The sequence below is a fragment of the Anneissia japonica genome, unplaced genomic scaffold (genome assembly GCF_011630105.1).
Source record: "Anneissia japonica isolate Jap-2015-1 unplaced genomic scaffold, ASM1163010v1 scaffold4536_len1192065_cov207, whole genome shotgun sequence".
NCBI lineage: Eukaryota > Metazoa > Echinodermata > Crinoidea > Comatulida > Comatulidae > Anneissia > Anneissia japonica.
The window spans coordinates 130,479-155,555 of NW_022703183.1; the positions used below are offsets into that span (position 1 = coordinate 130,479).

Genomic DNA, 25,077 nt, shown 5'->3' on the forward strand with positions numbered 1-25,077 from the left:
AGGCACTGGGGCGTACTACTGTATATATAAAATATTATTTCAAGGGAACGAAATAATATTTCAAGCGAATAAAATAATATTTAGAGAGAACAAAATAATATTTTGAGGGAACAAAATGTTATTTCGAGGGAACGAAAAAATAGTATAATATTTTTTCTAACCGTGTCCCATTAGGGGCTCAGCAGCAACACATGATGTAACGCCATTGGTGCCAAAATCGATTTAATGTTTTTTCAAGCATTTTCACTGATTAAGACAAAGTTTAGAGACTGGAACCCAGTCTACAATGGATTATATAATTATATAAAATTGCAAATTAAACTTATCTGTTTCTATGGAAAGTTAAAGATCACACTAACATTAAAAATACATTTTATTATAAAATAATATAAAATTAAAAACCAGCTCAAATTATATTTTGTCACAAAAGAATTATATTGATTAGTAAAACAAAGTAAAAATATAAGACTTGATAGTGGTTAGTATGTAAAAAAAAGTATAGCCAAAATTTAAATGTCAAAATACATTTCTTCATTTTTGCATTAACATGGTCATCATACAGATAGAGTGGAAAAAATCACATCCAATCACATATTACACAAATGAACTCATCACCACATACAACAGGCCTACTTAAGAACAAATTCAGTGCACATTAGTTTTTTTCGTTATACAAAATCACTTCATTAAACAAAATAATTATTATCAAACAAAGGAAACATACAAAGACCTATGTGTGTCCAGTGTCCCATAGCTGGAAGCATGCAAGGTATATCAGTAACAAACTCAAACGAGGAGGAAGAACAATTCCATCAACAAGTATAAAAATAGAACATTAAAATCATCAGGAATTATTAGGCCAATTTTTTTTTGTTTTACAGGGGTTGAAATTAAATTTTTCCATGAAAGGAGGGTCAATCCATCAAGGCTGATCTTTGGCATAGTATATGGAAAATGATGATATAATTGCAATTTTTTATATTTTTTATATTTCGTCTCTTATGTTTTTAAAAGGAACAGAGCTATTGCACATTTTTTTATTTGTTTCAGACGCTTAATAAATCCCTAGAGATATATCCCTTGGAACCAACTCAAAACAAATATAAGTTGGCCCTCATAGCCAGTGTCTGTAAGATCCGAGACAAGTGTGGAATATTTATTGGTTTTTCGTGAGTGGGCAGAATCAATGCGTGATTCAAATGGGACTGTTAATTCGAAGACAATGAGCATCTTTTTGTGTCTCCAGTATATACAGGTCTGAATTTAGATTTTTAGACATACATTGAGGTGGAATTTTAAACACATGTTAGCACTTAGTTCAAGATCACAGCAATGCACAGGTGGGCGAAGAGCGGCCCGCAGGCCGCATCAGCGATTTTTTTGCGACCTGCGACAATGAGTTAAAAACCATATGTTTGCGGCCCGCCAATCAAAATTGTCTAGAAAACACCTTGTTTTTTATGGTCCGACACCAATCATATGTAAAAAGTAACATTGAAACTGAGAATAAAGTGTGTAATAGCAGTGCTTGGAGGTTTTTGGAAGCTCACTTGAAACATCAAAGTTTGGGTGCAGCCCTCAGTGTTAAATCAAAAATTCACTTTGGCCATCCAACCAATTTTTATGACCACCCCTGCAGTAATGGATTATAAAATTATTATATAATTATAATTATATAAAATTACAAATTGAAGTTATCTGCTCTTATGGAAAGTTTAAGATCACAGTAACATTAAAAATACATATTCTAATATAAAATTACGTTTCAAAAATACAAATATAAAGACTTGAATGTGGTTGATATGTACAAAATAGTATAGCCAAAATTTTGCAATAAAGATCTGTCCAATTTTGCATTAACATAATCATCATACAGATAGAGTGAAAGAATTCACATTTGTTCATGTACTACACAAATGAACCCATTACCATATCAATAGGCCTACTTAAGAACAAATGCAGTGCACATTAGTTTTTATTATGACAGTTTATAATTTCCTTTCTTTTTTTATGCAGACGCATTCAAGAAAGAGCACAAATGCATAGCTATGGGATACATCTCACTCTTCTGTTGGGAGTTGCTTGTCTATCAACCGTACAACATCATGACGTTCAATGGCCACCAGACTCTTCTTAAGATCCTCAACTGACCAGCCTTTCTCAGACCACCCATTCAGTACACACATGGTAGGGCTAACTTTCATGGACATATAGTTGATATAGTGATCATAGCCAAGCTTCGAGGCTAGGGCCCTCCAATCATTGGACAGTGGGTGTGGCGGGTCAAGGAGGACGCAGATCTCTGTCATCAGGTCAAATGGCAGGATAGGTGATAATATTTCCCCATAAAGTCCGATAAGTGGTCGCAGAAAAACAGGCACCTGGTGCTTTACTGGAGTAGCAGTGGATTTGGGGGCTTCTGAAATAGGTAAACAATGTGTTCAGGTCAATTAAATATTTATTCACACTTATATTGAGTATAATAACAATACAACACTATAAAAATAATTCTTGAAGAATTTCATCTGGTATTTTCTTTCATAAGCCAACATAGTACATAGTGTAATCCTGCTACCAGCAATACGCAATAAACAGATTGTCGTCATTAGCGTGATAAAGGTTAGCTGAGGACCACCCGGAATGTAGGAAGGTAATTACAATACTTAACATTTTGGCTTACCAAAAAGAAATAAAATATTAATAAAAATACTTCATTTCAAATATAGTTTTCAGTTTTTCAAGCTTCCAAATTATATATAATTTTAAAATCATTAAAAGCTCATGTTTATTTTATTTTATTCAAATTCAGCTCACAACATACAATGGACAATAGTAAGCAAGGTGGAAGAAATCAGGTGAAATACACCTATACTAATTCGACCACCTGAACATAATAACAAAAATCATTACAATAAAAGTAATTAAAAAATAAAATAATACATATAAATCACAATAAAATAATTAACAAAGCAAATAATAAAAGGAACATAATAAATATATATACAGTATAAATAAAATTGAATTAAATTAAGATAAATATAGTTCACTCAGGTAAAAATTACTTTTATTATTATCATTATTATTATTATTATTTTTATTAATAAGAGATTATTCCTTACCTAATATTACTTACTGGTCTAAGAAAAAAAAAACAGCATTAAACAGAAAAGGGATTTGTACTTTCAAATAGCATACAATTTTGTAAATATAAGACAACACAACATAAAACAAAAAAGTTAACAATGATAAAATTGTAATTAATATTAATATATATTAAAGAAATGAATATGTATTACTCATTCAGTGCCTGCTTGTCCATTTTGTGCGCATGGACCAGGCCAAAACAAATTCTAAGGAAATCAGAGATATGTGTATATTCACAATTTGTATAGGTATATTCATAATTTTTAAATGAGTAATTCAAAATTTAGTTTTTGTGACATTTTTCTGAACTTCTTGGCAGGTAGTATACCTTGAATAACAAAAAAAAACACCTAACAATTTTTTCATCCATTCACACAATGAAATATAAAGCATTTAGAGTAGTCTAGGAGTTTTACAGTTACCTTGCATAGTTGTGCAATCTCCAAACAAGCGTTGAAACTGTCTTGTCTCCATTCGCTGGATCCCACATGGAACACGTTTCTCCTTTAAGCATTTCTTCATTTTATGGAAGTGATTCTCCTCCCTGTCGCAAGCACTACACAAGATGCAGAAGTCAAAGTCAATGCGTTTCATCCTCCAGGTATGTCCAAGGTTTAGCAGGTTCATTTCCAGCAGTGCTAGCAACTGTAAAAAGTGCTCAATTTTAGAAAAAAAATCTGAATTTTTTTCTGAAAAACATAGCACCAAATTAACAGACTTTTATGAAGTGGGATGGAAACTGTTCATTCTTATCCTTTTGACCAGTTCTCTTTTAGGCCTAGTATTCTTTTCATCTGTATACTTTATTTCAGTATTTAATCTTAATAAATATAAATATATAACTTAAAATATAACAATTTTTAAAGGACATACACTTCACAAATCATATAAATGCATGGAATAAATGACACTGAACATGAATTTAAGAACAATAACACAAATTATAATTAATAATAATAAATATAATAATATGTCGGTCTTATATAGCCTGCGCTTTCATGCCTGAAGCCTCTAGGCGTTCACATTATTACCCCGGTCATTGGATCAATCATGTATGGAACACATACTCGGCTCCCTAGGTAGAATTTCATAATATTGCAGCAAGTAATCAGCGCAGTTGTGTCCAAACCCACCAGGTACCTTCTTGTACTTCTGGGTGGAGAGAGGCAAACGTAAATAAACTATCTTGCCTAAGGACACAAGCAATGCAACGAGCGTCAGTCTCAAACTCACGATCCCGCAATCGGAAGTCCAACAGCTTACACGCTGCGCCACACGCCCCTACGCCACACGCCCCTACGCCACACGCCCCTATAATTGTTGAATATACAAAAACGAAAAAATATAAATAAGTTAAGCAAAACATTATTCCTCTAGGATTAAACAAATAATTTTGCTACAGTATTTGATTGGCATTCATTTTTTTAAATAGATTTAGATCTTATTTTAAACTGTTATTATGAATGTAAAGACTTAAATTAATAGGAATACATAAATAAAACAAATAAAGAAAATGCAAATAGAACATAAAAAACAATGACTTTGGTGTTATAATACTCACCATTTTGCAAATGACTGGGCTCGGCTCAACATCATCTTCTTCAACTTCCCCATCCCTTGCAGTTGATGTAGCCCTCATGATAGCTACCTATATGGGTCACAAATAGGAATTTGCATTATTGTGAATTAAATTATGCTACCATATTTGATACAGTATTTAATAGAGAGTTTTAATTTAATTAAGTTTTAATTGTTGATATTCAATTTTATTTGATGGAGCCCAAAATTGACACTTTTTGTTTTGAATCCCTTGTCACTGTTTCTGTGCTGTCCTTCGTTTTTTATTGTTTTTGAAGTTTTGCTTATATTTTTTGAAGAGAAATAAATGAAATCAATTGAAAAAAGGTACATACAAGTAGCTATGTAGGTGTTGATATACCTTTTTGTTATTTAACATGTGTTATTCATAATAATAGAAATAACAAAATTATTAAGAATAATATTGTTTTTGGATACAGTGCTTGCATAGATAAATATACATACAGAATATGTATTAGGCTATCCAAGTAAGGAATCACAAAAGAGACTTGAAATCAGCAGTTGCATGAATGCCAAACATTACTGACAATGCAGTCATCATCACCATCATAATAATTTTTTTTTACGTCACCATTGTCACTATCTTTTTGAATACTGTCATCATCATCATCACCATCATAACTACCACCGCAGTCATTGTCAACATTGTTGTTGTAATCGTCACCATCTCCATCATCATCAAGATCCCTCGCTGCTGTTGCCATAATCGTCATTAACAGCCTGACCACCATCACTAACTACCTGGATGCAAGATCTCTTCTGAGGCAGGATCCTCAAGATCATGTCATGATCTTCATCCACATAAAGGTTGGCCTGTTGGTAGAAGAGCCTAGGCTCATAGCCTCCCTTATGCTGTGACCACTGCACAAGCCTCACAATAAGTCGGTAGAACAAGCCTTCAGGTAGAAACCCATTGAAGTCAATGTACAAGATGACCACTGATTTAGACTTCATCAGCTTATCCATGCACACCTTCTCATCTTCTTGCTTCTTTAGCAGGGATGGGACGTAGAAGAGACGATTCCCTTCCTCGGGTGATCCGACAACGGCTGGCATCTAACAGAAAGCAAAATTATATATACCATAATGTGCAAGGTAACAAAAAAATGATATGAAAAGGCTTCTAAAGTATCTGAAAGAGCTAGTAAACAATAAACAGACAAATTACAGCATCTGTACCTCAGCAGAGTGTGTCTTGACACACAGCAAGTCAAACTTCTGCATCAGCTGTAACAAGCCTTCTAATAGGTGAAGGAAGTCATGCCACATGTGTCTAATCAGCCTCTCTTCCAAGAGTCCCTTCTCATCAAGTCTTCTCCATGAACGTCTGAACTTGGCCCACTTAGCAAAAGAATAATATTTGTATAAAGTGTATTCCCTTTATTCAACCAATATAAATTTAGATTACTTTATAATCCTAGAAAAATAATAATAATTAGTACTGACTAAATACTGTATATATAATTTACATAGTATATTTATCAACTGTAACTTTAAAGTTGTTACTTTAAGTTGGTACTTAAATGTGTCATTGAAAAGGGACTATTCTAAATATGATTACAGTATTAACAACAAAATCTAATGCAACTAGACAGCATCATAACAGAAAAATAATATTGTCTCATAAATGAAAAATAACATTAAAACAATTGATATACTGGTTTATTTTTTTATTTAAAAAGAATTTTCTTTTAGTTTTACCAGTAACACATTGAAACCAGATTGAGTTATTTGATTAAACATCATACTTGCTCTGATGGATTTTTGACTGTGATCACTCTCCTAAAGATATATATCAACCAATGAGGATTCAGGATGATGATATCATTGAGAGCACTGCCTGGTGTATGCCGTTCACCATAGTAGATGATGTTTCCCAGGTCATGGTAGAAATGCAACATAGTGAACAGTTGAATTTCTTGGATGACACCACACTTTGCAGCTAGTTCGTTCACCTGCTGGTTACAAGTTTCAGTAATTGGAAGAAATTTTTGTTGAACTTCAAATACTCATGCAACTGATTTTTGTAATAATATATAATAATTTATGGACTTACAAGGTTCCTAAAACATCAGATCAACATCAACCAATTCCATGGTGTAACTTAACAGCCAGCATCAAGTAGTCAACTAGTGTTAATTGCTGAGGGTGCTAGGGAAGAATGTACTTGGGAACCATAAATCCTTGAATAAGCGCCTTATACTTATACAATTTTTTGAGGTTTCAGAGCAGCCATTATTCGAGAGCGGCGCTTATAAAAAAAACATACTCCAGTAATTCGGTAGGCCTACAGGCCCTACATCATTGTAAATAATGTATAAAGATATGTTTGTGTCTTTATTGTGTTATTTATTCATTTCAACACTGTATACATAGTACTTCAAAGTTTCTCAAAGTGCTTCATTACAGACAGGGTAGTATGTACTCTTGATTAAGCGCATCGGAGCTTATTCAAAACAGAATAATCTTGAACAGCTCTTATTCGGAAGCGGCGCCTAGCAAAAGAATCATGTTTGGTGTGGCGCTTATTCAATTTAGGGGAATGTACCTTTATTTTGTTATGTTGCTGGCAGTACAAAAGATGACATGTGGTGGCTCCTCTGAACATAACAACCCATGCAAAAATCAGATGAAAAAACTCACACTTGGCAAAGGCAACAAAAAATACTGTCCCATTGACAGTGACAAGTTTACTTGTTCCATAATATTTTCCTACAAACTTATTAAACACACCATTTTGATATGTGATAAAATTTCAAAAGTATGTTTGTACAGTACACTACTTGTTCTGGCACACAGGACAAAATGTAAAAAAAGTCTGGCAGTCAACGTGTTAACAACACCAGATCAACCACATTATTCAAAATACGATAGCAAAGGTTTAGCAGGTAAGCAACTGTAACTAGGGGTAACGTAATTACAGCTGTGGTAGCAACCAAGGTGTAACACAAAACGACCTGCAACCAAGATTTAACATATATCAATCTGTAACAAAGTGCAACCTAAAAACACCTATGGTAAACAAGATTTAACATATCTACCACCAACTTGTGTAACATAAATACAATCTGTGACAACCAACGTTTAACATATCAACCACATGTTGTTCACCAAGATGTAGTAGCTAACAAATGCTTGTAGTACACAAGGAGTAACACAACAACTGCCTATGGTAACCAAGGTGTATTGTCAGTCAATCATGATGTCATCATTGTAATGCCAACGCTAGGAATGCAGACAATTTCTTCACCGACACTTACTCTCTGTATTCTATTTCACAAAGGCCTTTATCCATAAGAACAAATGGCCAGATATTCTATGATTCCCATTAAAAATCTATTGGGGGACACTGTCAAAATAACTAGCAGATCATTGCTACTTGCCTCTGTGAAGTTGATTGAGTGTGTTTGTTTGTTGCGCAACTGCTCAATCTCATGTAAGAAGTATAGCCACTTAATGGGGATTCTCTCCCCCATGTAGTGCTCTGACTTAGCAACCTTGGTAATGTGTTCCCTCAAGTGAACAACAGCTTGATCCAGGGGTGACCTAAGGCTGTTTTCAATTGCATAGTACTTGCTCACTACATGGTCCTCGTATGGGGTCCCTCTTAATGCCTCCTTGATAACTGCAAACTTCTCATCTACCTGTAATTCAGAAATAATACAAAATTTTAAAAAATGCATACATCAAATACAGGTACAAACTAACTTTATTCTTGTATCATGAGTAAATTTCCTTACAATTAAATTACAATTAATTTTATAATCAAATACTACTGGGTTTATGTCAAAAGGAGATCGTGCTCTTAACAGGTCATTCAATTATTAGAAGCCAGGCTCTAATATTTGAAATATGTATTATGGTAATGAAATATTTTCAATAGTTTTACTTATACTTTTTATTACAATTATTAATATGTATGTATTTATTTACTGAACATATGTCTACAGGATAACATATCAGGAGGGTGTAACAACCTGTTTTACACACAGTTCTGTTTTGTGATAGTTCATTAGTTTTAGTATTATTGTATTTAAATTATAATGGAATGTGTTCTAAATTTACATTCATTATAAATATTGTATGATATTAAAACAACATAATATTATGCATATCTTAATGTTAGTATTTCATGACTGTTATTGCAGGGTCCCAAGTTGGAAGAAGTCTGTAACGGGAGATCTGGTTAAATGAATATCATTTTGCTGTGCATCGCGATACCCATAAGAGCTAAATTTCGTGAGACAATAATTGATAATAAAATAGTAAAAACATACAAAGTATTATTCATTTGTGGGTGACATGTTATTTTCTGGGAGATCATTGCTTGCTTGCGGAAGTGTGGGAGACTCCCATGACTTGGGGGGAGACCTGTTACATAACAAAATACAAAATACATAACAAAAAAACAAAATAGAAGAAAAAGTAATAAGGAAGAATTGCAAAGAGATTCGGAGTACCTTAATATTATTATAAAAATTATCACAAATGATATAATAATAATATAAATTAATTATAATTTATGTATTAGCAACAAATTTAGGGTACTAATCATCAGAAGTGCCAAAGCCTATCATGTTTACATAATTCAACTTCAATCTTGACCTTACATATCTCCAAAATCTCTTATACGAAAATGTAGAATTTAGTTAATGCACTTCACACACACACACACACAAAAAGTGAATTAGTTTTGTTAGTCAATATCGACCACATGCATACTCACTAGCGCCTGTCTCTCTTCTGCATTTCCTGGTAAGCTTTCTCTGTGTGTGCCAGCAATGAACACTGGTGGTGACAACTGCTCTTGACTTGCCACTGATTTGTTTTCGGTGGTATTTGAGTAGATCGACCGTAACCAGAAGATGATGAAATCCAAGAGGCTCATATGATGTTCAGAAAATATAACCTGTAGAGATAAACAAATTATCCTCATGCTTCTACATTTGTCTGTGGGTGTGTGCATGGATGTATTCGTGTGTGTGTGTGTGTGTGTGTAATTGTTTGCATGGAAGTTAATAGAATAAATAGGTGGGATTAGTACACTATTATTATCAATTTTAAATTTTAATCAAATGTTATATTTACTGTATTATTTTTTAGTACAGAAAAATGCTAAAAACCTTTTGTTTGTTTGAAGAAATTGCATTTTGTTAGGATTTAAATAAATAGACATTACCTTACCACCCTCTCGCTTATATATCCCAACTTTAGCGGGTGCATGGAGGTCATGACAAAGATTGAAGCAAATGATGTAGATAGCACGAGATACCAAGAACACCTGAACAATATCAACATAATTATACATTAAAAAATTCTTGGGTAAACTGTAAAATTTATGTTGAAGATGATATTATTATTATTTTGAAATAAATTTATCTTGATAATAACCAAATTTAAAAATCCAGACATAAACTAATGCAGATAAATACATGTTTCATTTTTATACTTTAAAGCACATTCAAACTATCAAATTACAGAAAAGAATTATTATGAACATGTTTTTATTTATAATCTTAAATTGCAGGCGAACATTTATATTTGGCTTTTCTGTTCCGTCTCTTCTAGAACTTGTTCGCAGTTATCATGGTTACCAATTGTAATAGGGTCATATCATTTCAGCAATTTATTTTCTCATCACAATTCCTCCCTCTCCCCTTATTTTTTAAGGGCATTAAGGCATGGGTATAGTATGCTATATTGCATTACAAGTAATAATGAGTGCAGTTGTATTTACTCATGAGAAATTAATATCAAAATTGTTTCATTTTCTAGCAACCACACCTGGTGAGTGATATAGTAGAGATCTTGTCCGGCAAAGTCCCAGATACTCAGAGTCAAGTCATCAAGTGTCTGCTCTAACCCTTCATTTTCTCCTTGCTTTTCTTTATCTTGGAGAAATTTTATGACAAGTTGAAGGTCCTCTTCAAGAACATCTGGTGTAGTTACTGAAGCTGAATCACCTTGTGATGAGGCCATTGTATTCACCTCACCTTCAGAAGCTGGAGAGTCTGTCAAAGAAGCATGTAAAAATACTGTTAAATGTTATCAATTGTCATGATGATCAGTACTGAAGATCTACTCTTGTTTGTAGTTAAATATATGTATAAAGAAGGCTAAATAATTTATGGGAATGGAGAAAACCTACAAGTATACTGAATGCTATGAAAAAGTAAAGAAAAATAAATTAAATGATAGTAACTTTGGTATGGATATACACCTCTACTGTATTATTATTATGGTTTTATACAGTATGTTCACTTTAGTTTCACTAATTATTGAAAATATGGGTCTTGAAAACCCCTAAATTATTAAGTCATAAATTATGAAAATATATAAAGTAAATGTTTCCTGGTAAACCTGAATGATTTTTAAAATGTAAAGGTAGTTTCATACCTTGAGATATTGTCATCTGGTCAAAGGATTGCTCAATTTCATCAGGTGATGTAACATCCGGTACTTCTACAATTTCAAGTGCCTTGATTTCATCTTTCTTTGTTGGCTGAATTGTAAAGAAATTGAAAATGCCAACATAAAATCCTATTACTATTAGAAATGTACAGTACATAAAATATATAATTGAAATTCAATTGTGTATGTCTTTAGCAAGAGGGGGATATAAAAAATCAGTGAACACATTTATTCATATAAATGGGATTTGTTTTTAAGTGATAATAACTTCATAATGAAACTTAATTATGTCTAGGATAATACAAACCTGAGATACTGGTGGTTCTCTTTGTACCTTCTGCTTTTCTGCCATCTGTTCTGCAACAGCTCTCAAATACTGCTGCCTTGCTTCACTTATTGTATCTTTGAATAAAATCAATTGGCTCAGAAAGTTAACTTGAGTATTAAGTACGATCAATAATTATTGAAAAAATGAACCATCATTGGACAATTTTACGTAATTTCTTATTTAGATAAGCAACTATTTGTTTTATTGATTTCAATAGAACACATATGTAATTAAAAAAACTGCTTTTGATAAGAATTAGTCATGAGCAATGTGCAACCCCCCCCCAACCACCCGTTTGGACAGGCCTGAACCACCTGTCATCCGACAAACGACCAGGTCGTCGGCTCGAAAATTGGAAAAAATAAATAACTTTCCTATCCAAATAACGTCACTTTGATTGCCAGTCCCTAATATTGTGGTCTAAAAGCACATTTTGGATCATAAAGCCATTAAAAACTCTTCCCCTGATCCCTAGCAAATGGTTTTTTTATTCCAGGCTGTCGACCGAGGCTTCGTCAACATTTTGGATCGGACCCCTCCATCGGACCCCTCATCAGCGAATTTCTGGTGCCACTGCTGCACCGCAGGTACTAAGTTATACACCTGGAACAAGAGTTGGAAATGTGGAAGTAGTGTCTTGCCCAAGGACACATGAAGTAGCCTATTGTTGATGTATGTATACCTTCAGGAAGTTTTGGTTTCCAGTTGGTGGTATGCTTAACACTGAGTGTGCATGACAATGACGCTTCAATGCCATCTGTAACTTCTTCAGTAGCGTCAAATCTGAGCAAAAATAAATTAAACATGGACATATGTCTACAGTAACTTTTAATATTTATAATTTCCAAATTTATTTCCAAAAATACATTTAGTTGGAGATTTAGGAGGCAGTGAAATCAGTTTACTTCAGTACATGTGACATCCAAAAATATTTTTTTAAATCCAACATAAATAAACAGATAACTTACTCTTGTTCTGTAAGGGCTTTGGTGAGACTGGTTTTACCAACACGCTCTGGTCCAACAAGCATTAGGCGTGTTTGGTAGATGGGTTTGCTGCCCTCTTGTATTGCATCAATAAACGCACTTTTAGCCTCTGGACCTCTTGCTAACACTTCAAGAGGAACTTGACCTATGTTGCAAAACATAAAATAATTTATATATTCATTTCATCTAATCAGGTTGAGGCCAAAGTGCCAACACTTTAAGAATATGGCACTCTAGAATGGCACTCATACATTAAAAATGCTGTTTAAACTTGATAATTAAAAGTTAAGTTTTAGCTAATCATTTTTGTTATGCAAAATTGAGGGCCCGACGTGTGCAGATTCACCATTTGAGATGTTAAAAATGGCAGCTACTAATTATCAACTCCTGATTTGAGACAACACCTATTTTGATTGTATTGGTGTGGGCATTATTACGCCTGCAAAAAAATACAAAGGACCAGATAAAACTTTTCACCCTCAGCAACAAATATCATTTCACTTGTCCCACTTAATCATGTGGACAGTTACCAGTAGAGGTCAATAAGCAGAACCATGGCAAGCTGGATACAAACACGATACTCCTACACGTCAATAGCCTTAATTAGGCGGTTTGTGTAGTATTGACAAGACAAGACAAACATTGGGTAAGTTGTGCTGACTTGGTGTTTGGTGTTATCGAATACTTACAGTATGTATCTGTGGATCTTGTGGGTGCAGTCAGGCCTATAACCAGCTTGAGTAAGGGGAGCATCAATTTAAAAATACATAGAACTTACTTTGTATATGGGTGAAAGCGGTTGCCCCACTAAGGGATCCCAGAAAAAAATTTTGTTTATAGATGGCTGAAAATGCATTTCAACAATTTTAGGGAGCATTTTACAAGTAGGAAACTATTTTTCTTTGTTTTTAAGGTAATTTCCGACTCATGAAATTTGAATTAGGAAAATTTGGGGAAAATATTACTGCACAATCAGTCATCACACACAGAAACAAAACAGAAACTAGGTATAGGAGCACTAAATAGGGCTTACTCTGATAAAAAAAAAAAATAAACAAACACTATAATTCCATTTAAATTAAGTGAAACTTTTACCGTGACGGCTTGGCCTAATCAGCTCGGCCTAGCCTAATTGGGCCTATCTCTATAACTGAAATATCCTTGTGATAGCTAATTCAACACTATTCCTTTGATGTCGAAATTTCAACATTTAAACACCTTTAATGCCCTCTAAAGATCATAATTTTCTTATGCTTGGGAGGAGGCGTGACCTCGAGTGGGCGTGACCCATCCTCTGGCTCAGGGCCACATCCACTGGCTTCAATTTTGGATGGCCTATTTCGTTTTTCTGGCTAAACCCCTGTCGGTAGGAATGCCAATAAGATAATATGACATTGATTTTATTGATGAACACTCATCTTTGAAAACAAGGCTAGAAACTTTAAACCACCTTGTGTGACTTCCATTTCTAAAGAGTTTTAGAGTCTGATCTAAAAGCATGGAAAGTCAGAATCTAAAAGGAATTTGAGACTGATCAGAAATTTTTCCATACAAGTATATATACACATATAAAAAACTAACCAATTTACAGTGTTAGCATTTCATAGATTTTTAATTAACTGACCATATTACTCACTTTGTACATTAACATTCCTCCCATAAAGATAGATAAGGTTCTCCTTGAGCTTCAGAGCATCAGATTGATACCCAGTATAAAAATAAATCTCTTTAACACTTTTGGGCGTATACTTGTTCACAAAATCACCAATGGCATCAAGCATGATGTGTGCGCATTGGTACCGCCCGATACTTGTATACCGATTGTAGATCATTGGAAGCACAATTGATTTTAGGCCATGTCTTTCAGCCCTCCTTAGTGAGTCAAGGGTACATGCTTCGATCTGAAGACGCTGTTGAGTATAGTCTGTGGTGGTATTTTCTTTATTTCCTCGTACATGGTAGAGATATTGAAATGGAAGCTTTCCTGCTGACGTTACAACCAGATTCATCCCAGGACTATTAAATGCCTTCTGCATTACCTCAAACGGCAGACTAGCTGCATACAAAACAAAAGTATGGACTTATTATTAAATTTTTTAATTTTTATCTTTTTTAGATATTAAACTAGACTTACTATTTCAATTTGTAAAACAGAACAACATAGAGCTTTGCCTCACTGACATAATGAGAACTAATGTTGAAATTATAAAGAAAAAAAAAACATTAAAAAAATACAACAAAGAAAATCATAAAGAAATTATGAAGTAAAATGAGACTCGAAATAGGGCTGCACTGGTAATAGTGAAGGTGATGTGGAGAGTTTTAACCACTGCACCATACAATCTGACCCTGCGAAGGTCAGTAAGTTTTTAATTAATCTTCCGTGAATGTCATAGGTTGGAGCGAAATTTTGTATGCATTTCATGGTGGTTTTTCATTTAACCTAGCTGTAGCTAGTTTGAAATACCTAAAACCCATACAAAACATGTAATATGACATATGCACATCTTCGATATATGGTCTTGGACAAAGTTTAAAGAAGATCCAAACACTGAAAGTGACCAAAGTGGTGGAGAGAACAACCATGTACGATAATATATCGAGACGGATAGAAAAAAAAACAGAACAAAGATAATGGCTTTTTGATGTCCAGTAAGTTGTTGTAATCTGGTTGTATATATAATATACAGGACAGCATACTCTATACTGGGATTATATAACCCTCGCATATTCCATTCTACATAGAGCGTCACTCGTCCTAAATATCTGAATATGACATAGTAGGATAATGGAATTACAAATAATAAAATAATAATAAATTACACTTTTCTAGTGACTTGCGGCAAGAACAATCTCAAAGCACTTATTATATTTATTAAGTAAGACTTTTTTATGCCTTGTATAGCAAACCTGCCGAATGCAAATATTGATGATTTCGAATAAAAATAAAATTTTAATTTTATTTTAGCACACCCGCCGTCACGAAAAAGTGGAAATTTCAGAAAAAAAAGTTTTTCTTTATTTTTATTATGCTCTCAGCTGCCCTGAAATCTCTAAAGTTAAGATATGTATTTCTTAATATAAATTTAAAGCATATACATCCTATTTTACATTGACCAATAAAATTTTATTTATATTTTCTCCTGCGTCTGGATGATTTGGGAAAAACAATTTGCTAAATAAGAAAACAAAATTTTATTTTTATTTTTATTCCGCCCTCCTCCGAAAATCTTAAAAAAATAAGTACGCTAAACAAGGAATAAAAAAAGTCTCACCTTACATATTGCATACAATACAGGTTAGATACTGTATAATGTCAAAATGCATTAAAACACCAAGAAGAAATACAGATTGCTTGCAATTCATTAAATAAATCTTACATTCTTAGTATGAGAAGTTGTGCGAGATATCTACATGTTTCAAATAGATTTTTCTAATTATCTTCATCTATGATGGTAAATAAATAAATAAAATATTAATAATAAGTTTTAGATTTGATTAGTGAATATTACCTTCAATAAGGATTCTTGCAGTTAATCCAGAAGAAGCAACTGTGAAATCAGCCGAAGGATTCACAAGAATATTGGCAGGCTGTTTCTTTGGGTCACCACTAGCAACAATTAAGCGTGTTTGCGTGACAGGATATATGTATTCGCACATTAACTGAGTTGGTATTTGATAAACCTTTGCATCTTTTAAAAAAATTTAAATAATAAGCATAAATAAGCATTTAAAATCTACTGAATTACAGTCATTATAAATATTATGATAATTAATGAACACAATCTGAGCCATAAAAAATAATGTCTGCTAAATTTGTAGATATATTTTCATGATAATTGTGAGGCCCTAAGGCCGCCCGTAGGCACAACGTCAGATCGACGTAGCGACAAACCGCATGTGTGGATGACTTCATGGTTCAATGTTGTTTTGTTTGAATGAGTTTACCGTTATCAAAACTAGTTTACACAGAAGTATACATCTTGTATAGTTTATTTGTTTGCAGTACAGTGTACCACAAAACCTGGCACTGCAAGCAATTAAAGTTCAGCCACCTAAGCTCGATTTGGCAACAGATAGGCTCTCGGAGTTTCGTGTGTGGCAAACCCAGTGGAACGCCTACACCGCCGTGACAAATCTTGACAAACAACCAGGTCAGGCCCAGGTGAACATCTTTCATTTATGCCTCTCAGTGGAGACTATGAAGATTTTAATGGTCTTACTCAGTCTCAGCTACAGTCGCGTCTCTTGAGGCACATATTCAAGGTCAGATAAATGAATTTTTGAAAGACAAATTTAGAGCTAGACTTCATCAGTATGGATGTCAACATTGCCCTGCATCTGGCATTACTTGTAATACATGTCACAAACATGGACATTTCGCCACTGTTTGCAGATCAAGACCGCAAAATCGTGCGGTACGTGTTAATACATGCAGCAAGGGAGACAACAAGGCTAGCTTTATCCATGCTCCACAAGCTACTGTGAGTATGACATAGACACCACAACATAGAGGTTCTAACCTTACCTCATTCTAGATCTGATATTTGTCTTGCTCCCACGACATTGCTTAAACTTGCCGGTGATCTTTTCAACTGACACTAGGTGTGTAACTGTGTAACTCTACTTTTCCCACGACATCCGGGAAACTTTGCTATCCTGGAGCGCATCCAAACAACTTGGATTTCTTCCACCTGATTACCCTCAGCTGCTGAACTGTGAGGAGGTTGCTTTGGTTACTCAGCCAGTACCTCCACCACGACCAATTCATGCACGCCGGTTCAACATGGCTATGTTATCAAAGGAATTTCCTGACGTGTTTGATCAACAAATCCGTCCAATGCCAAATGAACAGTTCACTATTAAACTGAATGATGATGCAGAGCCATTCTATATTAACACACCTAGGAAAATTCCATTTGCATATAATGAAAAACTGAAAGCAGAATTGGAAACACTAGAAAGCTAAGGTATAATAACAAAAACAACAGTGTATTCTGACTCGTGTGCCCCGATTGTTATAGCTCCTAAAATGGACGCAGAGAAGATCAGAATCTGCGTAGACCTATCACATTTGAACAAATGTGTGTTAAAAGAGAGTATTATCCCCATGTTACTCCTCAGGAAGCGGTTGCTGATATTGCTACATCTGATGCTCTTAAAAGTAATAGTAATTGTTCTCTTGATACCAAATGTTGTATTTTTCGTTCTTATTGTACTAATTTATATGGCATTAATTTATGGTGTAACTTCAGAGGTAAAACCATTCAGGACTTACAAGTTTGTTATAACAATTCACTTAGGATGTTGTTACATAAACCCAAGCACTGCAGTGCTAGTGGTATGTTTGTCTCTGTTGGTATTCCTTCATTTTATGAATTAATGAGGAAATATGCATATAGTTTTTGGAGTCTGTTAATCAACTCTGGTAATAGCCTTGTTCGACTCATTATGTTTAATTTATTTAAGTGCTCTTTTTTATATAGAAAATGGAGTGAGCTATTATTTTAGCTAATTTAGGTCTGTTTTTAGACCCATTTTTATTTAATATATTTTACCTGTTACCACTATGGACTTTTTGTCTGAAATAAAAAAAGAAATGAAAAGGATATCATCAAATTCCTCTAGAGAGTAATAGTCAATCCTACACCACGTTCATTACACCCTTTGGACGGTATAGATATACGAGAGTACTATATGGTATCACATCCATTTCAGCACTAGAAAGATTAAATCACCAAAGAAGGATTGTCAAATATGTGGTTATCTTTACTAAGACCAGAGACGAACACAAGAACGTTGTTAGAGAGAACCTACGTAGATGTCAACAACACCACATAGCGTTATCAACTGAGAAGATACAATTATGTCAACCCAGGGTTAACTTTGCAGTATTTACGTTGTCATGTCAGGAATATGCAATCGGTCCCAAGACGGTAGAAGCCATCAATAACTTTCCTATAAGCCAAGTTCAAGATCAGATTTGAGAGCATTTAGTGGACTGGTGAACTAACTTGCCTCATCGACTAGTAAGATTGCCCAGATTATGACTCCACTACGACCATTAATGTCTGAAAAGAACAAATTTATGTGGACCTCTGACTATGATCAAGCTTTTGACCAGGTTAAGAAAAAACGTTCTGTAGCACACACTATGGCATTTTTTGACTTAAAAGAAGCCAACATGATTAACGACTGATGCCAGTAGACATGGCATTGGATAAATTCTATCGCAAAAACATGATGGTGATGAATGGAAAACCATACAAGCAGGATCAAGATATCTCACAAATGCTGAAAGCAGGTATGTTAGCTGTTAGCTGTTGCATGGGCAGCACAGAAATGCTATATGTTTTTGGATGGATTACATCATTTTCATGTATTGACAGACTATCACCCACTTGTTCCTATATTGAACACGCATAGATTAGACGACATCATCAATGTAAGATTACAACGACTCTAGACTAGACTGTCTCGATAAAATTTCAATGTGCAAAGGGTTAATGGCAAAGAAAATTACGCTGCTGACGCACTGTCACAGCACCCAAGCTGTGACCCTGTGAGCGCAGATGAATTAGCTGAACAACCAGCTGTCAATGGTCACGAACGTAGTGACACAGTACCTACAGAACATTGGGTGCAATTAGAGCAACTAGTGACAGCATGATTGAAGATAATGCCAGACTACTCAATATAATCAATGCTGCCAAGGATGATGCAGAGTATCAAGCCCTAAAGAAAATGGTATTAACCACCGGATTCCCTGCAACAAACTAAGTTCTTTAGAATCTCAAGAAATACTGGTGTATTCATGCTGATTTATCCATTGACCAAGATCTTCTCGTATTCAGTTGCCAATTATTCATTCCTGAATCTCTCCGACCACAAATGCTTGAAAAGCTACAACATGCACACCCTGGAGTTCGACGAGCACAGGATAGAGCATGCATGATTGTATATTGGCCGAACATTGACCAAGACATAAAGAACTTGACAGAAAACTTAAGTTTTGTCAAGACAATCTACCACTCAATCCACAGAGAACCGTTGATTCAGAAACCGCAACCATCCAGACTGTTCCAGCAAATTGCAGTTGATTTTGCCTTTGTGAATGGTAGAAATTACCTCATTATTGTAGATTGTCATTGCGTAATGTTAAATCCCCAAGAGATTAGTTGAAAATCCAAATTGGATCTAGGGGTAGGTGTGAGGCCCCTAAGGCACCCATAGACACAACATCAGATTGACGCAGCGATAAACTGCATGTGTGAATGACTTCATGGTTCGATGTTTTGTTTGAATGAGTTACCATTATTAAAACTAATTTACACAGTATACATCTTGTATAGTTTATTTGTTTATTTGTTTATTTGTACCATAAAACAATAATAATTTAAAATATTATCAAGGCTTCTTATATTGCGAGTTTGCTTTATTTACATCCTTAGTTCGCACTAATTACTATTTACTAAGACCAAAACCCAGGTTTTAGTACTAGTATAGAGCTTTCAGGGGATTTGCATCCTTGGATCCTCACTGGGACTCTGCCCTTTGAACTACAGGCATACAGTATCTTACCATTTGTGTTGTACCACACCCAGCAAAATCTTGCATTTTTTCAGGTTATAATCAGTGGTGTATGAATCTCAAAATGGGGTGGGGCTGATGAGGGGGTGAAGATAAAGTCGGAGTTCGATGATTAAGTTGGGGAAGGGGGCGCTAGCTCTCAAAATAAAGTGAGTATGAAAGGATTTTATCTACTTGATTGCGATTGTTTTTAGGGGTGGGGGCGCAAGCTGTTTTAGAAGGGACGTGTACCCTCCACTAGATACGCCACTGGTTATAATCCTACCTTTTCTCTCTTTGACTCTACTTTCCAAGGTCTCCTTGAGGCAAGCTGCCTTCTGCTTGATTGCATCAATAAATATCACTTCTTGAATACTTGATCTGCTAGACATGTGTTCCAAATAATCAAGAACTGCTGAGACAATGATGTCTGCACATTTAGAATCATTTTTCATACTGTTGCTGTACAAGAGTGGGATGGTAATAGACACACATCTGAGAGGCTTTTCACACTGTTGCAGTGATTTGATAATGTTCCTTGTTAGGACAGACCACCACTTCAAGGTATTACTACCACTTGGGAAGTCAATATGAACAATATACTTGCATTTAAGATTTCCGCCTGGAGTTGTAATAATATGATCACTTTCCAAATTTCCTAATTTTTCATCAAATTCCTGACTTGCACGATATCCAGCTTAAAAAAAAAACCCAAAAAGAAACATAAAATAAACTATGATGTTTATATCTTTAATTACACTTTTATCATCATTTGGTATTGTTTATTAGATACTCCACAAGCGTACATAGATAAATGAAGAAAACATAGATAAAACTTACCTTTGAAAAATAAAATTAGTTTAATACAATGTATTACAAAAATAATCAAAGTGTGGATGGACAGAAGTTCAATAACTTTGGAACTAACACCTGATTGAACTGATAGTCATGATTATGAACAAACTTATGGACGTAAAAAAAAACCATGGGCATCATTGTCATTCATAATACAAGGATTGGAGATGTTGGGGCAATTATATATGAAAAATAATTTTACTGGCCAAGCCCCCGAAAAATTGGACAAATTTTAAGTTTCAAGGGCTTATTTAATTGATTTAGAGTCTACTAATATGTACAAAATACATATAATTCTTTTTCTTCCAGACGAATTGTGGTTTTTCTCCCCTCAGAGCCACCATGGCTGGGGCTGAGGTAAGAAAATTTATGAATATAGCCCCTCTAGATGCCTGGAAATGGAACTCTCAGACTTTGATTTCAATACAAATTGTTTTCTCAATTTTGGTTTTTATAATTCTAAATAAATTTTGCAAGGTAGGGTAGGAGAATTACCAAAAGTTCCGACATTTTAAATTTTCAGGATCCGTATTTTGAATTTAAAGAACGAAAATTCTAGGACTAGTGATTTATATTTTGTGAAAAATCATAGTAAGAAGTGCTCCTTATCAGTTTACTCCCTACACCTCCTAATGGCCTAGGCTATAAATATATGCTAACGATAATCAGAACCTTCGTAACTATTTCTGGAGGGATGTACTCGATCTCAGCAATTAAAAGAATTAAAAAAATTAGTAGCACGTGAAATGTACACAGTAATCAATAATTATTCCTCTAAAAACCTAAATATTATCGAGGGGCCCACTAGCTGTTTTTTCTTCAAAAATATAAAGTTTAAAATTATTTTTAATTATTATTTTTAGGCCTATATGAATGGACCCCCAAGTCCCAATGCTTTGCACTGGCTGTACTGCCTGTCCCTACGCCACTGTCGAGGAGAAAATACCCCCATGGAGTGGTAGAGGTTGCACATTATGTATTTATGCTGCCGATATGTTGACTTAATGGGTACAGGGTTGGCCCCGGTTCCACATATTTTGGCAGAAAATATATAATGTGTATGGAGATTTTTGCATGATCGGAAAGAAATTCAAGAAAAGAGAGGAGAGGTAAGCGGAAAGAGAGTGTTTATCCAGTCCTCGACCCAGTTAAATTTTCTCGCAATTCACATTCGTGGATCTGGGGGTGGGGTCAGGGGTCCTCACCCACTTCCTTGGGAAAAAAAAAATAAAAATTAAAAAAAATTAAAAAATTCTAGGCCTACATTTTAAGAACCCATGAGCTGAATTTTTCTTTTTTTTTTACAATAAGAAAATTTTCCCCGGACCCCCTTTCTTTTTGGAATTTATCGATTCATGGAAAAAAGAATACATATCTTGGGAAGATTAGAAATCAACATTTTTCCGGGGAGAACCCAAATCCCCTTTCTCTTTTGGGTTTACTGATTAATAGAATCGTTTTTTTTAGAACTTGAAAGTCATTAAAAGATGCCTCAGAAGTCGGGAAAGCTCATTTCCCACCATCTTGGAATCAATATTTTCCCGGGGAGCCCCTTCTTTTCTGGGGTTTTTGGAAAAATGTTGACCCATACCCTAAATTTGAACCCACATCCCCGATTCATATTCCCATCCATCTTACTAGTGTGTCCCCACTTTGAAAAACGTTTCGCCGGCCCTGTTTCATATTTACTTTTTTTTCAAAGAAGCGCCTTGGGGCCCTAAAGGCCACAAAGTCACCCCAAGTGTGGAGAGTGCTATTACTAAATACAATTTTTAGGGAGATAAGTGACAAAACAGAACTTTACCAAGATTTAATGCTCTGTTTCCAATGGAAACTTCAATCTTGCCCACACTCTTGCTGAAAGTCGTTACAACTATTGCATCAGTAATCTGCTCAAAAATATCATTGCAAACAACTGATAGCGAAACGTGGTAGAGTTTGCATTTGTGTACCAGATGCACTTTGTCTAAGGATTCAGCATGAACCTTTGTAATATTTCTAGGTTGTTCCGGAAGCACTGAAAAAAAAAATGTTTCATTTTTACTTAAAGAAATAGTATTCATGACTGGCTTATTATTTTTTTTATGTAAAGCTTTTTGAGCGTGCCACAAGGGGGCGTGTTATCACCTTTCCTTTATTTACTTAATACTCACGACCTTGTCTGCATACAAATGACTGTTATATGGTCAAATTTGCCAATGGTGCCACAATCTTTGGGCTGATACACGATAACAATGAGGCGATGTATCATGGCCAAATAATAGATTTTGTTAAGTGGTGTGACCAAAATGGTCTAGTGCTGAACGTCAAGAAGACCAAAGAAATGGTCATTGATTTTAGAATGCGTAAATTAGAAATAACCCCACTTACCATCAATGGTACTTCTGTGGAAATTGTAGATAAATTTAAGTTTTGGGGGATTTATTTAACTAATGACCTGAAAGGGTGAGAAAATACAAATAAGTGCATTAAAAAAGCTCAACAGCGACTCTACTTCCTGAGGAGACTTAAATCTTTTGGGGTTAGTAGGAATATTATGTCAATTTTTTACAAGTCTGTTGTTCAAAGCATTCTTTTATACTCTATTGTTGTTTGGTATTGTGGTTCTACCGAGTCTGACCGAAATGACCTTTAGACGTATCATTAAATATGCCTCTCATATTATCGGTCACAACAAGGACGATATTGAGGACATATTTAATGCTAGGATATTAAAAAAAATAAAATGTATAATTGAGGATCCAACACACCCTGGTAACTCTCTCTTTGAATTGCTTCCCAGCGGTAGAAGATATCATTCAATTTATGCTCGTACAAGTAGGTACCAAAAGAGTTTCTTTCCATTAGCAATCCGGACCCTCAATACAATTCAATAACACTGTTACTCTGATATTTCTCTCTTTAGTGCTACTTCGTCTGTTGCGTTGTACTTTAGTTGTAATGTGAAAAAGAGCCACAGTAATTTCTATGTAATGTAATGTGAGCGTTGCAAATGACAATAAATTAAATTTGAAATTGTTTAAACATTAATATTGTACTGTAGTTGCTTTGTTTGTTGATTGACCTTCAGTTTGTACATTATTTTATTGTTCCTTGTGATACATACACTGTACCCATATTAAATTGTTTTTCTTATTAGTGACTGGCTGTAGCAACTCTTTTATCAGCATTTACAATGCTGCACTAGCACCCAAAATATCTGGGGAATGACATCTTGACCAATTTCAAGACGGAATATTTCTGCTCGAGTTTGGTGTGTTTTCGAGAATTTTTAATGCAAACTGTATTATATATTTGTAATTTGAATATTATGGAAAAATACATTAATAATAGGTAAAATTTATATATTTTAAATATGGTAATTTTGATGAGCTGTGAACATAAATTAATAATGCGTATAACTATTTGAGGGTTTATTTTTTGGATATTCAGAATTTATATTTTTTCGACAGCAAATAATAACACCTCAACTTTTAATTGCAATTGTTTAGTTCATTTTAGTAATTTTAATGTACTGTATATACCAATCAATCTCAATGCCTCTTAATTTTCTTAATGTATTCATATGTTTTTATATTGTAACAATGTAATGCCATCAAATTCAGATTTTCGCTGTCAATTATAAATTATATACCAAAATAATTTTTTTTTTTAAATGCTTGAGTCTTAGGCGTCCTTCATAATTATCAATATTTTCACAAAGGGTACAAATAGTACGCTGGAAGGAAAGGGTTAGACAATTTTGTACACTTTTACATATGCATGAAAATATTTGATTCAAAATATCATGTAATATTGAAAATAATAATTTTTATGATCAATTATAATAGAACCATGGATCCAATAGACATTTTTTGCAACCAAATACAATACATTACTTCAGTTGACTTCACAAAAAAAAAAGAGAATGGTTTCGAAAAATCAACATTTTCATGTACACTTTCAGGGGGAGGTTGGGACTACTGAAAAAAAGACCCCTTAACTGTTATGAGTTTGAAATGGTTATTGTGTTTAAAAAAACAATGCAAATTACATTAAACTGATATTTCATTATATTAATTAATTTCTTTAAATATAAATAAAGAATTATTCCAATTTAACTGCGAATTGGATCATTGACGTTTTACATTAAACACACCAAATATTAAATTTTCATGTAAATTCATGGGAACTATTGTGGTATAC

General features: G+C 34.2%; 1 protein-coding gene across 1 annotated transcript in view; it reads right to left on the reverse strand.

Annotated features, from left to right (window-relative positions):
• Nucleotides 1-547: 547 nt before the first annotated feature.
• Nucleotides 548-25,077, reverse strand: part of LOC117104339 — a 41,223-nt gene continuing 16,693 nt past the window's right edge. Inside the window, exons 3-20 of the mRNA XM_033245159.1 lie at nt 22,697-22,909; nt 20,324-20,734; nt 15,981-16,160; nt 14,105-14,524; nt 12,451-12,613; nt 12,165-12,265; nt 11,462-11,556; nt 11,140-11,245; nt 10,528-10,754; nt 9,923-10,024; nt 9,470-9,652; nt 8,127-8,387; nt 6,492-6,698; nt 5,923-6,084; nt 5,485-5,799; nt 4,706-4,792; nt 3,567-3,789; nt 548-2,419 (exon numbers count right to left, since the gene is read on the reverse strand). Of these exons, the coding sequence (XP_033101050.1) occupies nt 2,061-2,419; nt 3,567-3,789; nt 4,706-4,792; nt 5,485-5,799; nt 5,923-6,084; nt 6,492-6,698; nt 8,127-8,387; nt 9,470-9,652; nt 9,923-10,024; nt 10,528-10,754; nt 11,140-11,245; nt 11,462-11,556; nt 12,165-12,265; nt 12,451-12,613; nt 14,105-14,524; nt 15,981-16,160; nt 20,324-20,734; nt 22,697-22,909 (3,815 nt within the window). The 3' untranslated portion in view covers nt 548-2,060. The remainder of the gene's footprint in view (nt 2,420-3,566; nt 3,790-4,705; nt 4,793-5,484; nt 5,800-5,922; nt 6,085-6,491; nt 6,699-8,126; nt 8,388-9,469; nt 9,653-9,922; nt 10,025-10,527; nt 10,755-11,139; nt 11,246-11,461; nt 11,557-12,164; nt 12,266-12,450; nt 12,614-14,104; nt 14,525-15,980; nt 16,161-20,323; nt 20,735-22,696; nt 22,910-25,077) is intronic.